At 37.0% G+C, this 12,743-nt stretch overlaps 1 protein-coding gene across 4 annotated transcripts in view; it reads left to right on the top strand.

The window, feature by feature from the left end:
* Positions 1-12,397, top strand: part of LOC127851372 (serine/arginine repetitive matrix protein 1-like) — a 45,583-nt gene extending 33,186 nt beyond the window's left edge. For all 4 annotated transcript variants that reach the window (XM_052385105.1, XM_052385104.1, XM_052385108.1 and 1 more), the window contains 3 exons: positions 2,652-3,564; positions 5,734-5,832; positions 9,901-12,397. In XM_052385105.1, the coding sequence (XP_052241065.1) occupies positions 2,652-3,564; positions 5,734-5,832; positions 9,901-10,023 (1,135 nt within the window). In that variant the 3' untranslated portion in view covers positions 10,024-12,397. The remainder of the gene's footprint in view (positions 1-2,651; positions 3,565-5,733; positions 5,833-9,900) is intronic.
* The last annotated feature ends 346 nt before the right edge of the window (positions 12,398-12,743 follow it).

The following is a 12,743-nucleotide window of genomic DNA, read 5'->3' as shown; positions in this document are numbered from 1 at the left end:
TGCCCTTTTTATACTTAGAAAATTGAAAATTTTGGTTAAGTTTTGCGTTTAGGTCCACTTTTCTCAGAAAGTATCAATGCTATTGCATTCAAAGTTAGAACACTTACTTACTATCATAAGGGGACTGGGCAGGCAAAGTTAGATAACTCTGGCGTGCATTTTGACAGATTTATGTACCCTTTTTATACTTAGAAAATTGAAAATTTTGGTTAAGTATTGAGTTTAGGTCCATTTTATTCCGTAAGTATCAAAGCTATTGCTTTCATACTTGCAACACTTACTAACTATCATAAGGGGACTGTGCAGGCAAAGTAATGTAACTCTGACTAGCATTTTGACAGAATTATGGACCTTTTTTATACTTTGAAATTTGAAAATTTGGTTAAGTTTTGTGTTTAGGTCCACTTTATTCCTACAGTATCAAAGCTATTGCTTTCATACTTGCAACACTTATTAACTATCATAAGGGGACTGTGCAGGCAAAGTTATGTAACTCTGACTGGCATTTGGGCAGAATTATGGGCCCTTTATACTTAGAAAATTGAAAATTTGGTTAAGTTTTGTGTTTTGGTCCACTTTACCCCTAAAGTATCATAGATATTGCTTTCATACTTGGAACACTCGCAAACTATCATAAGGGTACAGTAAAAGGACAAGTTGCATAACTCTGGTTGTCATTTTTACGGAATTATGGCTCTTTTTTGACTTAGTAACTTTGAATATATGGTTAAATTTTGTGTTTCGATCCACTTAACTTCTTAACTATCAAGGCTATTGCTTTCAAACTTCAAATACTTTCATGCTATCATGAGGTTACTGTACCTGGCAAGTTGAATTTTACCCCCCCTATTTTTTTTTTTTTTAAGATCATCTCACAAATGACCACCACACCCTCACACTATACCCCCACACCACCCACCCCCCCCCCCCCCCAACTTACGCAAATATTTATTTTATGTTTGAAATTTCCGCTCCATTTTGGGAAAATGCCACACTGGAATTTTGGGAATTTCGCGTCGTGAAAACCCCCATTTTGGGAAAAAAATTAATCGCAAAATTGGCTCAATTGGGAAAAATTATCGCATGTAAATTATTTAAAACAGTGTTTCTTATATTTCAAAGAAGCCGTTAACTGGTAAATAACGACTATTTTGATAACTTATTATTAAAATTTTACAAAATATTATGAACATGTGTGATTAGTGCAGGTTTTTTAATCTGAATTTGGGGAAAAGGCTTGGCCTTTTTGAGGTGAAAAAAATCGCGGGAAGCGACGGATTTTGAGGATAAAAAGTTAAGTCTTAAATAATCATTAACATATTTTACAGTTCTTAAAACAAATTCAAGGCAACAGATAATTTAATTATGCAATACTTTCTATTTTCTACACCAGATCAGGTCAACTTATATATTTAAAGGGTAAAAAAAAAAAAAAAATTTTTTTTTTTTTTTTGAATTGGGAATTTTTTTTTCAATTGGGAAAAAAAAACAACCAGATTTGCATTGGGAATGGGGCCGAATTTCGGACCCGTGCTATACACCCCTCTTCACTCCACCCCTCCCTCCTTTGTGATTGAAAATGAGAGTCCCTTCACCTTTAAAAAGAAAAAAGATCAGCGGTCTGCACCCGCAAGGCGGTGCTCTTGTTTCCCATAGATGTGGATATCCGGATTCCATTTCAATTTTTAACATCTAAATACATTTTTTGTTGTGTATGTGTCCTCAGCTGTGAACAAGAAAATATATAAATGCTGTCTCTATAATTATGCCCCCCTTCGAAGAAGAGGGGGTATATTGCTTTGCTCATGTCGGTCGGTCCGTCCACCAGGTGGTTGTCAGACGATAACTCAAGAACATTTGGGCCTAGGATCATGATACTTCATAGGTACATTGATCATGACTCGCAGATGACCCCTATTGATATTGAGGTCACTAGGTCAAAGGTCAAGGTCACGGTGACCCGAAATAGCAAAATGGTTTTTGAATGATAACTCAAGAACGCATACACCTAGGATCATGAAACTTCATGGGTAGATTGATCATGACTTGCAGATGACCCCTATTGATTTTGAGGTCACTAGGTAAAAGGTCAAGGTCATGGTGACCCGAAATAGTAAAATGGTTTCCAGATGATAACTCAAGAATGCATAGGCCTAGAATCATGAAACTTCATGGGTAGATTGATCATAACTCGCAGATGACCCCTATTGATTTTGAGGTCACAAGGTCAAAGGTCAAGGTCACGGTGACTTGAAATAGTAAAATGGTTTTTGAATGATAACTCGAGAACGCATATGCCTAGGATCATGAAACTTCATAGGTAGATTGATCATGACTTGCAGATGACCCCTATTGATTTTGAGGTCACAAGGTCAAAGGTCAAGGTCACGGTGACCCGAAATAGTAAAATGATTTTCAGATGATAACTCAAGAACGCTTTTGCCTAGGATCATGACACTTCATAGGTACATTGATCGTGACTCGCAGATGACCCCTATTGATTTTCAGGTCACTAGGTCAAAGGTCAAGGTCACAGTGACAAAAAATCGTATTCACACAATGGCTGCCACTACAACGGACAGCCCATATTGGGGGCATGCATGTTTTACAAACAGCCCTTGTTTATATTTCAATTATTGTTTACCATTCAGAAGTCCACCTAGACGCTCCTTTGAAGAAGAGCCAAGGTATCCCAGGGATGACGGAAGGGACCGTGCCAGCAACTACCGTAGAGAACCTACCCCACCTGGAGTCGACAGACACTCGTTTGATCCCTTGCCTGACCCCACTCCTCCTCCAGCCATACGGGAGAGGCTTGGGGTACGAGGATCAAGGGATTCACAGACTGATCGTGGGAGTGAGCAGGTGGAGGGAAGACGAGGGGATAATAAGCAGGGAAAAGGTAGGGAACCAGTCAAAAAGGACTCAAGTGATGAGGAGTCATCATCTGAGGACTCGAGTCCAGAACGGGAACTAGTGGTGCAGAAATCCAGCCGCGGCAGGCAAAGGAGCCCTTCTCCAAGTGCTAAAAGACCTCGTGAGGTTGAGAAATCAGCCCAGCGCAAGCAAAAAAGTAGCTCTGATGAAGACTCTGATGTTGGTGACTCTAGACAAAATGTTAAAAGTTACTCAACCAAGGTTTCAAAACAGCCAGATTATTCACCATCTCGTCCCAAGGAATCTGCCAGCAGGCAAAGATCTCCAGAGCTCAAACAACATTCCAAGAGGAGGGAGTTAAGTGAGGAACGGTCCCCGCTGCATGAACGTACGGTGAGAAGCAGTCGATCAAAAGAGGAGTCAGAAAGAGAAGTGACAATCAGGCAGTCTAGAGACAGGGACGCGGCTCAAAAGCGTAGGATGCAATATAGTTCTAGTCCAGAAAATGTGATCATCAAGGCCTCCCGGTCATTCTCTGGCAGTTCCGAAGAGGGAACAAGGAGGGTTGTGGTGGTGCGGAAAGGTTCTGAGAGTCAAAAAATGATGAAACCTGCGTCATCAGAGGCTGAGGAGGAGGAGGAACAGAGGTCAAGAAAGCGGAAAGTTCAGTCTGAATCTGACAGTGAGGTAAATACACTGCTATTTTTGTACACTAATATTTGTGTACACTTTGATTTTAAAATGCAAATGCTTTCCTGTTCCATACTTTTTTAGCTCACCTGAGCACAACTTGCTCATGGTGAGCTTTTGTGATCGCCTTTTGTGCGTCGTCCGTCGTCAACATTTTGCCTTGTGAACACTCTAGAAGCCACATTTATTGTCTGATTTTCATGAAACTTGGTCAGAACATTTGTCCCATTGATACCTCAACTGAGTTCTAAACTGGGTCATGCTGGGTCAAAAACTAGGTCACTAGGTCAAAAAAAAGAAAAACCTTGTGAACACTGTAGAAGTCACATTTGATGCCCAATCATCATGTTACTTTGTCAAAATGTTTGTCTTAATGATATGTTTGTTGAGTTCAAAAATGGTTCTGGTCCATTGAAAAACATGGCCACCAGGGGGCGGGGCAGTATTCCTTATATGGCTATGGAGAAACCTTGTGAACACTCTAGAAGTCACAATTTTTGCCCAATCATCATGAAACTTGGTCAAAACACTGGTTTCATTGATAGCTCGGACGAGTTCGAAAATGGTCCAGATCGGTGAAAAAACATGGCCGCCAGGGAGGGGGGCAGTTTTCTCTCTCTCTATATATATAATATAGTGAAAAAATGTGAACCCTCTAGAAGTCACATTTTTGGTCCAATGTTCATGAAATTTGGTCAGAACATGTGTTTTCTGGATATGACGGTTGAGTTCGAATTTGGTTTGGATCGGTAAAAAAGCATTGTTGCTGGGGGGGGGTCATTTTCCTTATATTTATATATAGTAAAGCAGCTTGTGAACACTCTAGTTTAGCATGTCAAGGGATGTAACTGCAAAATGGCTTTTGAAAAATTATGTTGAATTGACAGAGTTGTCTCCCTTTTTATTTTTTTTATTTTTTTAAGCACAAGAAGATTAAGTGGAATTAACTATAAATGATAGTTTTGCATTCTGGAAGATAGCAAACTTTTGAATGTGTTTTTTATTGTTTGATGATTCTGTACAATATGGCATTCTTTTGTCAAACGATTAAAGCAAGACCATACGATTTGTATATGTGTTAAATTATAATATATTGATAAATGCATGTTACAATAACACAAAGTAGGCAAGACATTGAAGACGAATTTCATAAAATACAACAAAGACAAATAAGCGCCCTGAGCCGATGGTGACGAAGATATTTCGTACATATTTTCCTACAATAACCGAAGAATTCGTCTTTTTATTACGATCGGAGTTATTGTTTGTGTGTTCATCTGCAGCGATGGATAGACATTGTTGCAGAAATTTAAAAACAACCATTAAACTAAATGAAAATTGACATTGTACATGCATGATATACATTCTCGCAAATTCGACTTTACAGACATTTTCAATTTCAGAATTAAATATCTGGCTTATTTCGCATTTTTCGACACATGTTCTTCTCAACTTTAATTTTAAATTATATTGAAATGTATGACCTTGTTAACACTCTAGAGATCACATTTATTTTCCGATCATCATGAAACTTGGTCTGAAGATTTGTCCCAATGATATCTTGGATGAGTCCGAAAATGGTTTTTGTTGCTTTAAAAACATGGCCACCAGGGGCAGGGCATTTTTCCTTATATGGCTATATATGGCTTTAGTAAAACCTTGTTAACACTCTAGAGGCCACATTTATTGTCTGATCTTCATGAAACTTGATCAGAAGATTCATCCCAATATCTTGGACGAGTTGAAAAATGATGCCGGTTGGTTGAAAAGCATGGCCGCCAGGGGGCGGGGCATTTTTCCTTTTATGGCTTTAGTAAAATCTTGTTAACACTCTCTAGAGGCCACATTTAATGTCCGATCTTCATGAAACTTGGTAAGAAGATTCATCCTGATAATATCTTGGATGAGTTCAAAAATGATGCCAGTTGGTTGAAAAACATGGCTGCCAGGGGCGGGGCATTTTTCCTTATATGGCTATAGTAAAACCTTGTTAACACTCTAAACGCCACATTTATTTTCCGATCTTCGTGAAACTTGGTCAGGAGATTTGTCCCAATAATATCTTGTTATCTCAGGTGAGCAACTTTGGGCCTTTCAGGCCCTCTTGTTTCAAGGTATTATTGGATTGAATAATGCTTAATGTTTAAGAGTGTTGTGCTTTTTTAGGCTTCAGAGTCTGACCAAGAGAAGACAAAGAAGAAGAAGAAAGAAAAAAAGCAAAAGAAACAAAAGAAGCACAAGAAAAATAAGAAAAAAGACCAAAAGGTGAGAGTTGTCTGTTATATGCCTTATTTCATGCCTTTTTATGCCCCCCTTCGAAGAAGAGGGGGTATATTGCTTTGCTCATGTCGGTCAATTGGTCTGTCGGTCCGTCCACCAGGTGGTTGTCAGACGATAACTCAAGAACGCTTGGGCCTAGGATCATGAAACTTCATAGGTACATTGATCATGACTCGCCGATGACCCCTATTGATTTTGAGGTCACTAGGTCAAAGGTCAAGGTCACGGTGACCCGAAACAGTAAAATGGTTTTTGAATGATAACTCAAGAACGCATACGCCTAGGATCATGAAACTTCATGGGTAGATTGATCATGACTCGCAGATGACCACTATTGATTTTGAGGTCACTAGGTCAAAGGTCAAGGTCACGGTGACCCGAAATAGTAAAAAGATTTTCGGATGATAACTCAAGAACGCTTTTGCCTAGGATCATGACACTTCATAGGTACATTGATCGTGACTCGCAGATGACCCCTATTGATTTTCAGGTCACTAGGTCAAAGGTCAAGGTCACAGTGACAAAAAACGTACTCACACAATGGCTGCCACTACAACGGACAGCCCATATGGGGGGCATGCATGTTTTACAAACAGCCCTTGTTCTGTCTATTTTGGGGAAAAGTACCTAGCAAAATTGGGATTTTTCTACTCGCAAAATCTTCCAAATTGGGAAGAAGAAAAAATCTTCCAAATTGGGAAGAATTTTCATCGACCAAAGCATTATTTGGGAAATTATTTTTCTGATTTTTTCTTATTAAAGCTAATGTTTTCATACATAGGTATTGCCCAAAAATGCTAACAAAGGATTAAACTGTTTTTTTAACATTTAACAGTCGTTGTCTACTGCTAACGTAAGTATGTGTATGATAATAAAAAAAACACAGACTTTGTTATGCTTGCAGTTCAAATAAAATACATAGCTTGATATGTCATTAAGAATTTTTTTATGAATATTCACAGTCGAAGAACCTGCATCCAACATATTTTTATTCAAATTCAAGTTGCCAAATGTCTGAAGGCAACCATAATTTGAAACACAAAAGTAAAGCTGAACATCATAAATGTACATTATTGAAATGTTAAGAAGCTACAAAGGGTAGTGACTCTGAATCTGGCAGAGGCAAATGTTCATCACTTGCTTGATAATAGGCGAGTAAGATTCTGGGTTAACCGTGGACTGACTGGCGGTAGTATTTCCCCACAAAACATTCAGTTTGTGTTTGCCTTTCGAGTCAATATTTCGTATTTTACTTCAATAGTACTTAGAATTATGCGACATTTTTAATACTGCGTCCGATTTCCGTTTTTTGTTACCCAAATCGATTATTTCGGTCGGAAATTGGGAATTTTTATTTGATAAATGGGAAAAAACATCCATATTTGGCATTGGGAATGGGTCCGACTATCAGACCAGTGAGATAGGCAGAAAAAGGCCTGAATTATTTACAGTCAAAAGTCACAAAATTAGCAGTTTGGTAAAATAGAACTGAGTCAGACTGCAAGTACAAGCACAGAAGACATGCTTCTGTGAAGTTGAGAATAGGAGCAAGCCTTTACCCCCAAACCAGTTTATGACTTATGTGCAAATTTTTACCAGTCTCATCTATGTAATACAACTTTCGTAGTTGTCTTACGATCACATAACATTCTCTGCTGTATAGAGTTTTTAACCAGGTTTTCCGAAGGAAAAAACTGGTTATTAGATTGGCGAATGCGGGCGGGCTGGCGGGCTGGCTGGCGGGCGGGCGGAACAAGCTTGTCCGGGCCATAACTATGTCGTTCATTGTCAGATTTTAAAATCATTTGGCACATTTGTTCACCATCATTAGACGGTGTGTCGCGGGAAATAATTACGTCGATATCTCCAAGGTCAAGGTCACACTTTGAGTTCAAAGGTCAAAAATGGCCATAAATGAGATTGTCCTGGCCATAACTATGTCATTCATTGTGAGATTTTAAAATCATTTGGCACATTTGTTCACCATCATGGGACGGTGTGTCGCACGAAAGAATCACGTCAATATCTCCAATGTCAAGGTCGCCACGACTAAAAATAGATTTTTTTTTAAAACAAACTTACAAAGGGGGTTAATTTTGTTTGTTCATTTCAAAAGTTAAGTTTGAGTTTTCTCCCTTTATCAGATTTTTTTTTCACAATGAAAACCTGGTTTTGTGACAATTTTGTCCCTTGTTCTAAATTGTATTTGTATTTATTTTAATGACATGATCTTCAACATTTGTATTTTAAGTGTATTAACAGTCCTTTTATAGTCAGATGCTTTCTAATATCAAAATATTCACAATACCAGTAATTCTTAATCAGGGGGATAAATTGGGGACTGCATTTTACAGAGCATAAATTATATGAGCTGCGATTCTCGACATCAGTGTCATCCCAGATTAGTCTGTGCAGTCCACTAAAACTATCAGGGAAGACACTTTCTGCTTATTATAATATTTTCTTTTTAGCTCACCTGAGCACAACGTGCTCATGGTGAGCTTTTGTGATCGCCTTTTGTCTGTCGTCAGTCGTCAACATTTTGACTTGTGAACACTAGAGGCCACATTTATTGCCTGATCTTCATGAAATTTGGTCAGAACATTTGTCCCATTGATACCTTGACTGAGTTCGAAACTGGGTCATGCTGGATCAAAAACTAGGTCACTAGGTCAAAAAAAGAAAAACCTTGTGAACACTGTAGAAGTCACATTTGATGCCCAATCTTTATGTAACTTTGTCAAAATGTTTGTCTAAATGATATATTGTTTGAGTTCAAAAATGGTTCTGGTCCATTGAAAAACATGGCCGCCAGGGGGCAGGGCAGTATTCCTTATATGGCTATAGAGAAACCTTGTGAACACTCTAGAAGTCACAATTTTTGCCCAATCATCATGAAACGTGGTCAAAACATTGGTTTCATTGATATCTCGGATGAGTTCGAAAATGGTCCAGATCGGTGAAAAAACATAGCCGCCAGGGGGGCAGGTGGTTTTCTTTATATGGCCATAGTAAAACCTTGTGAACACTCTAGAGGCCAAATTTATTGTCCAATCTTCATGAAATTTGGTCAGAAGATTGGTCTTAATGATATCTTGGATGAGTGTGAAAAGGGTTAGGTTTGCTTGAAAAACATGGCTGCCAAGGGGTGGGGCATTTTTCCTTATATGGCTATATATGGTTATAGTAAAATTTTGTTAACACTCTAGAGGCCACATTTATTGTCTGATCTTCATGAAACTTGGTCAGAAGATTTATCCCAATAATATCTTGGACGAGTTGAAAAAATGATGCCGGTTGGTTGAAAAACATGGCCGCCAGGGGGCGGGGCTTTTTGCCTTATATAATTAGATATCATGCTTTAGTAAAACCATGTTAACACTCTAGAGGCCACATTTATTGTCCGATCATCATGAAACTTGGTCAGATGATTTGTCCCAATGATATCTTGGATGAGTTCGAAAATGGTTCCGGTTGGTGGAAAAACATGGTCGCCAAGGGGGCGTGGCATTTTTCCTTATACAGCTATAGTTAAACCTTGTTAACACTCTAGAAGCCATATTTATTGTACGATCCTCATGAAACTTTGTCAGATCCCAATGATATTTTGGACAAGTTTGAAAATGGTTCCAGTTGCTTGAAAGACATGGTCACCAGTGGGCGTGGCATTTTTCCTTATATGGACTTATGAATCTTCATGAAACTTTGTCAGTATATTTGTTTAAATAATATCTTGGATGTGTATGAAAATGGTTCTGGTCTGTTGAAAAACATGGCTGCCAGGGTGTTCACTAGTCATGAAAGTTGGTAAGAACATTCTAATGACATCTTTGGCTGCACAGAACAGGTCAGTTCCTTTTAATCTCAGGTGAGCGACTTTGGGCCGTTTAGGCCCTCTTGTTAAGGAAGTCTCTTCTGAACAAAAATCCAGTTTAGGGAGACAGTACTGTCCCTGCTGAGCCTTTGCAGCCTGCACAGGCCAATTGGGATGACACTTAAATCTCATTAGCCATGGTCTTTCATAACGTGGCTCATTATCTTGACATTCCACAGGAGGATTCTGACAGTGATGAGGCTGAGGGTGAGGAACTGGAAAGAGCTCTGAGGGAGAAAGCCCTGAGGTCCATGCAGCAGAGACAGGAGAGCGGGAGAAGTGAGGAGGACTCGTCTGATTGACCTACTGACCTCTCCATACTGACACTTTGTCCACGAAATCCTCCATCAGTTCAGAAAGAATTGTTGAAGTCGAGTTTGTCATGTTTTTGGTGTATTGGAGAAACATGTTGGCCACATTGGTGGTTTTGTGTACGCTCACTAGTTTTATGTGAAAGTGGTTAAAAGTTCGGGAAATATTGATATTTGAAGGTCAACTGGTTTGTGAATGCTGAGCTATTTCAGCTTTGATGTACCTGTTGGAACATTGACCCCATGTTCATAGCTTGGGTATTCTTAACTTTTTTCAGCACAGAGTTTGAAATACTAAATCCTGTTAACGAATTTATGTGTAAATTGCTACTCACATAAATTGTTTGCAGGTTGATCTTGAAAGTGTTTGTGGTTACCTTCCAGACATTGGTTTAAATATGAAATTCAACATATGTAGTGCACACAAATTGTATTACTTGTTTATTATTGAAAGCAATTGTATAGTTATATGTGAAGTAGTGTTGACAGTGAATAATTGTGAAAAAGATGAGCTTAACATTTTATAAATTAAAATGTTTGTGTAAAGTTTAATATACATGGATTATGTCTAGAACTTGTGCATTTTGTTCTTATCTTGTTACTGAGATAGTTATTATTTTATTATCAAGTTATGTGGTTTCGAATTTATCCAATAAATATTACTTTTTGCTTATTACATGATGTTTTTTAATTGGGACACAGAATTTGTTTCATGTATGAATTTATTTTTTTTATCTGAAAACATGTGCTTTTGTAATCATTATCAATTTGCGTTGTTGGTTAATTTATAAAACTCATACAAGTATATTTATAAACTCTACAAATATAGATACAAGCAGTAAACTTTAGTATTGTATAGAATAGTTCTTGATGACTTTATTATTAGAAAATGAGAAAAAATGGATAGAAAGATTGTAGTTCTTGATTGTATTTGATGTTAAACAAATTGGTTAATAATATCCACCATTTTGAAATACACAAGTTTTTTGAATTGCCAATATGATTTTCCTTTTCATGGTTTTATAGATTCTACAGCTTAAATGTGTTTGAAATATGTGTAAATTTAATAAGAGATTTGTTTCTGGTATCAAATACCATAAAAATTGTGTCATTGTGTGTGTTAGGAAGTGTACACAGTCCAACCTTTCTCTGCGGTCATCTGAGCTAAGTGGCTGAAGAGGCCATTCACACTGAAAGCCATTTTTCACCTGTGTTAAATGGTAATGGGGTTTGCCATTTCCCTATTGTGAAATATTAACTCTCACAGCTGTACTAAGGTGTTTAGAAGGTTTGTTTAACTGGAAGTATTACTGAGAAATCTTTGAAACAGATTCTATTGCTAACTCGTTCTTTACAATAATAAGACCGTAAATACATAGATAAATTATGAAGCAAAAATCACATTGATCTTTCTTAAAGTGAGATTTCTATAGTTGAATTTTGCATGCAATGAAATCAGTTAATTGCGGATGAGCTTGCAATCCAATGACCGTATGTGAGAGGAACTGTATACCGCTAGCTTGTATTTGTAGAATTTCATTTAGACTTGTGATGATATGTAAATGTTTTGATAGTCTGGTATGGAGAATTGCATGAAACAAACTTATACTGGTGTTTGTATTTCTTTTCATTCATTAAAAAATAATGTATTTGGCAGCTAACGTTTATTAAAGAATTCTAAAAATAGTTTCATTTAAAAAAAAAACTTTTCTTTTCACTTTGATGCTTATAAAAAGTGCTTGTATTCAACATTATGAGATTGAAGATATCAAAAGATTTCAAAGTTAAAATAATTGTCCCGGTGGTTGTCTCGCATCATTTATAGACTTAATATTGAATAAAATAGTTTCAAATGATGATAATTTTTGTTTATGTTATTGAATTTGTTCTGGTTTATAATGTACATCATGTTTTTAAGCAATCACAATGATTTTTCATACCGGAAAACTTTCACTACTTCTTACTTAGTGTAACAATCCAATATATTAAGTTAATGGTAGCGAAATAGTATATTTTCTGAATTATGTTTTAACTAGAGTGTTCCTAATATGAATTTAATAAAAATAATGAATTGTCAAACGAATAATGGTTATTGGCTTCAATTTCTATTGTAAACATGTATTTTGAGAAACGTGTATCGTTATTTTAAATGTTAAAACTATTGCCGAGTTGAGCAAATGCCAAAATAATTTTATATCTTCTATAATGGGATAGTTCTTGTTCAGTTCAATACTACTGTTACTTTTAACTTGGGGAATCGTAACATAATGCAATTATTACAGTTTTCTATTGCAGTTCAATGTTAAAACTATAAAATACTAAGTAAATGTACTGTTTAAATGAATAAAACCTTACGCAGAAACAATGCATTACTTGTGTTTTGAAAGTTGCCTTAACAGTAAGATGCGTTATATTATCTTGACGTAGGAGACGTGGTTAAATTGATCAAGACATTAATGAAAATGTTAATATCATAAACTCAGATATGCCTTACAATTCATGAAAAATATTTGTTATTGCTTATTAATATAATTACCCTTTCTTAGTAGAAGCAGTATTAAAATAACAGGTGAACTGTACGCGTCTTGTCCAGCCGTTGACAAGAACGCACTTCGTGTAAAAATATGTATTTAACACCGTTACCTTGGAGATTGAGTCACCAACATGAAGCGCAACATGGCCTCTGAACAGGATGAGGCGAGATTTATTTG

Source organism: Dreissena polymorpha, chromosome 11, assembly GCF_020536995.1.
Source record: "Dreissena polymorpha isolate Duluth1 chromosome 11, UMN_Dpol_1.0, whole genome shotgun sequence".
NCBI classification, from domain to species: Eukaryota; Metazoa; Mollusca; class Bivalvia; order Myida; family Dreissenidae; genus Dreissena; species Dreissena polymorpha.
This window is presented reverse-complemented; position numbering and strand designations above follow the sequence as displayed.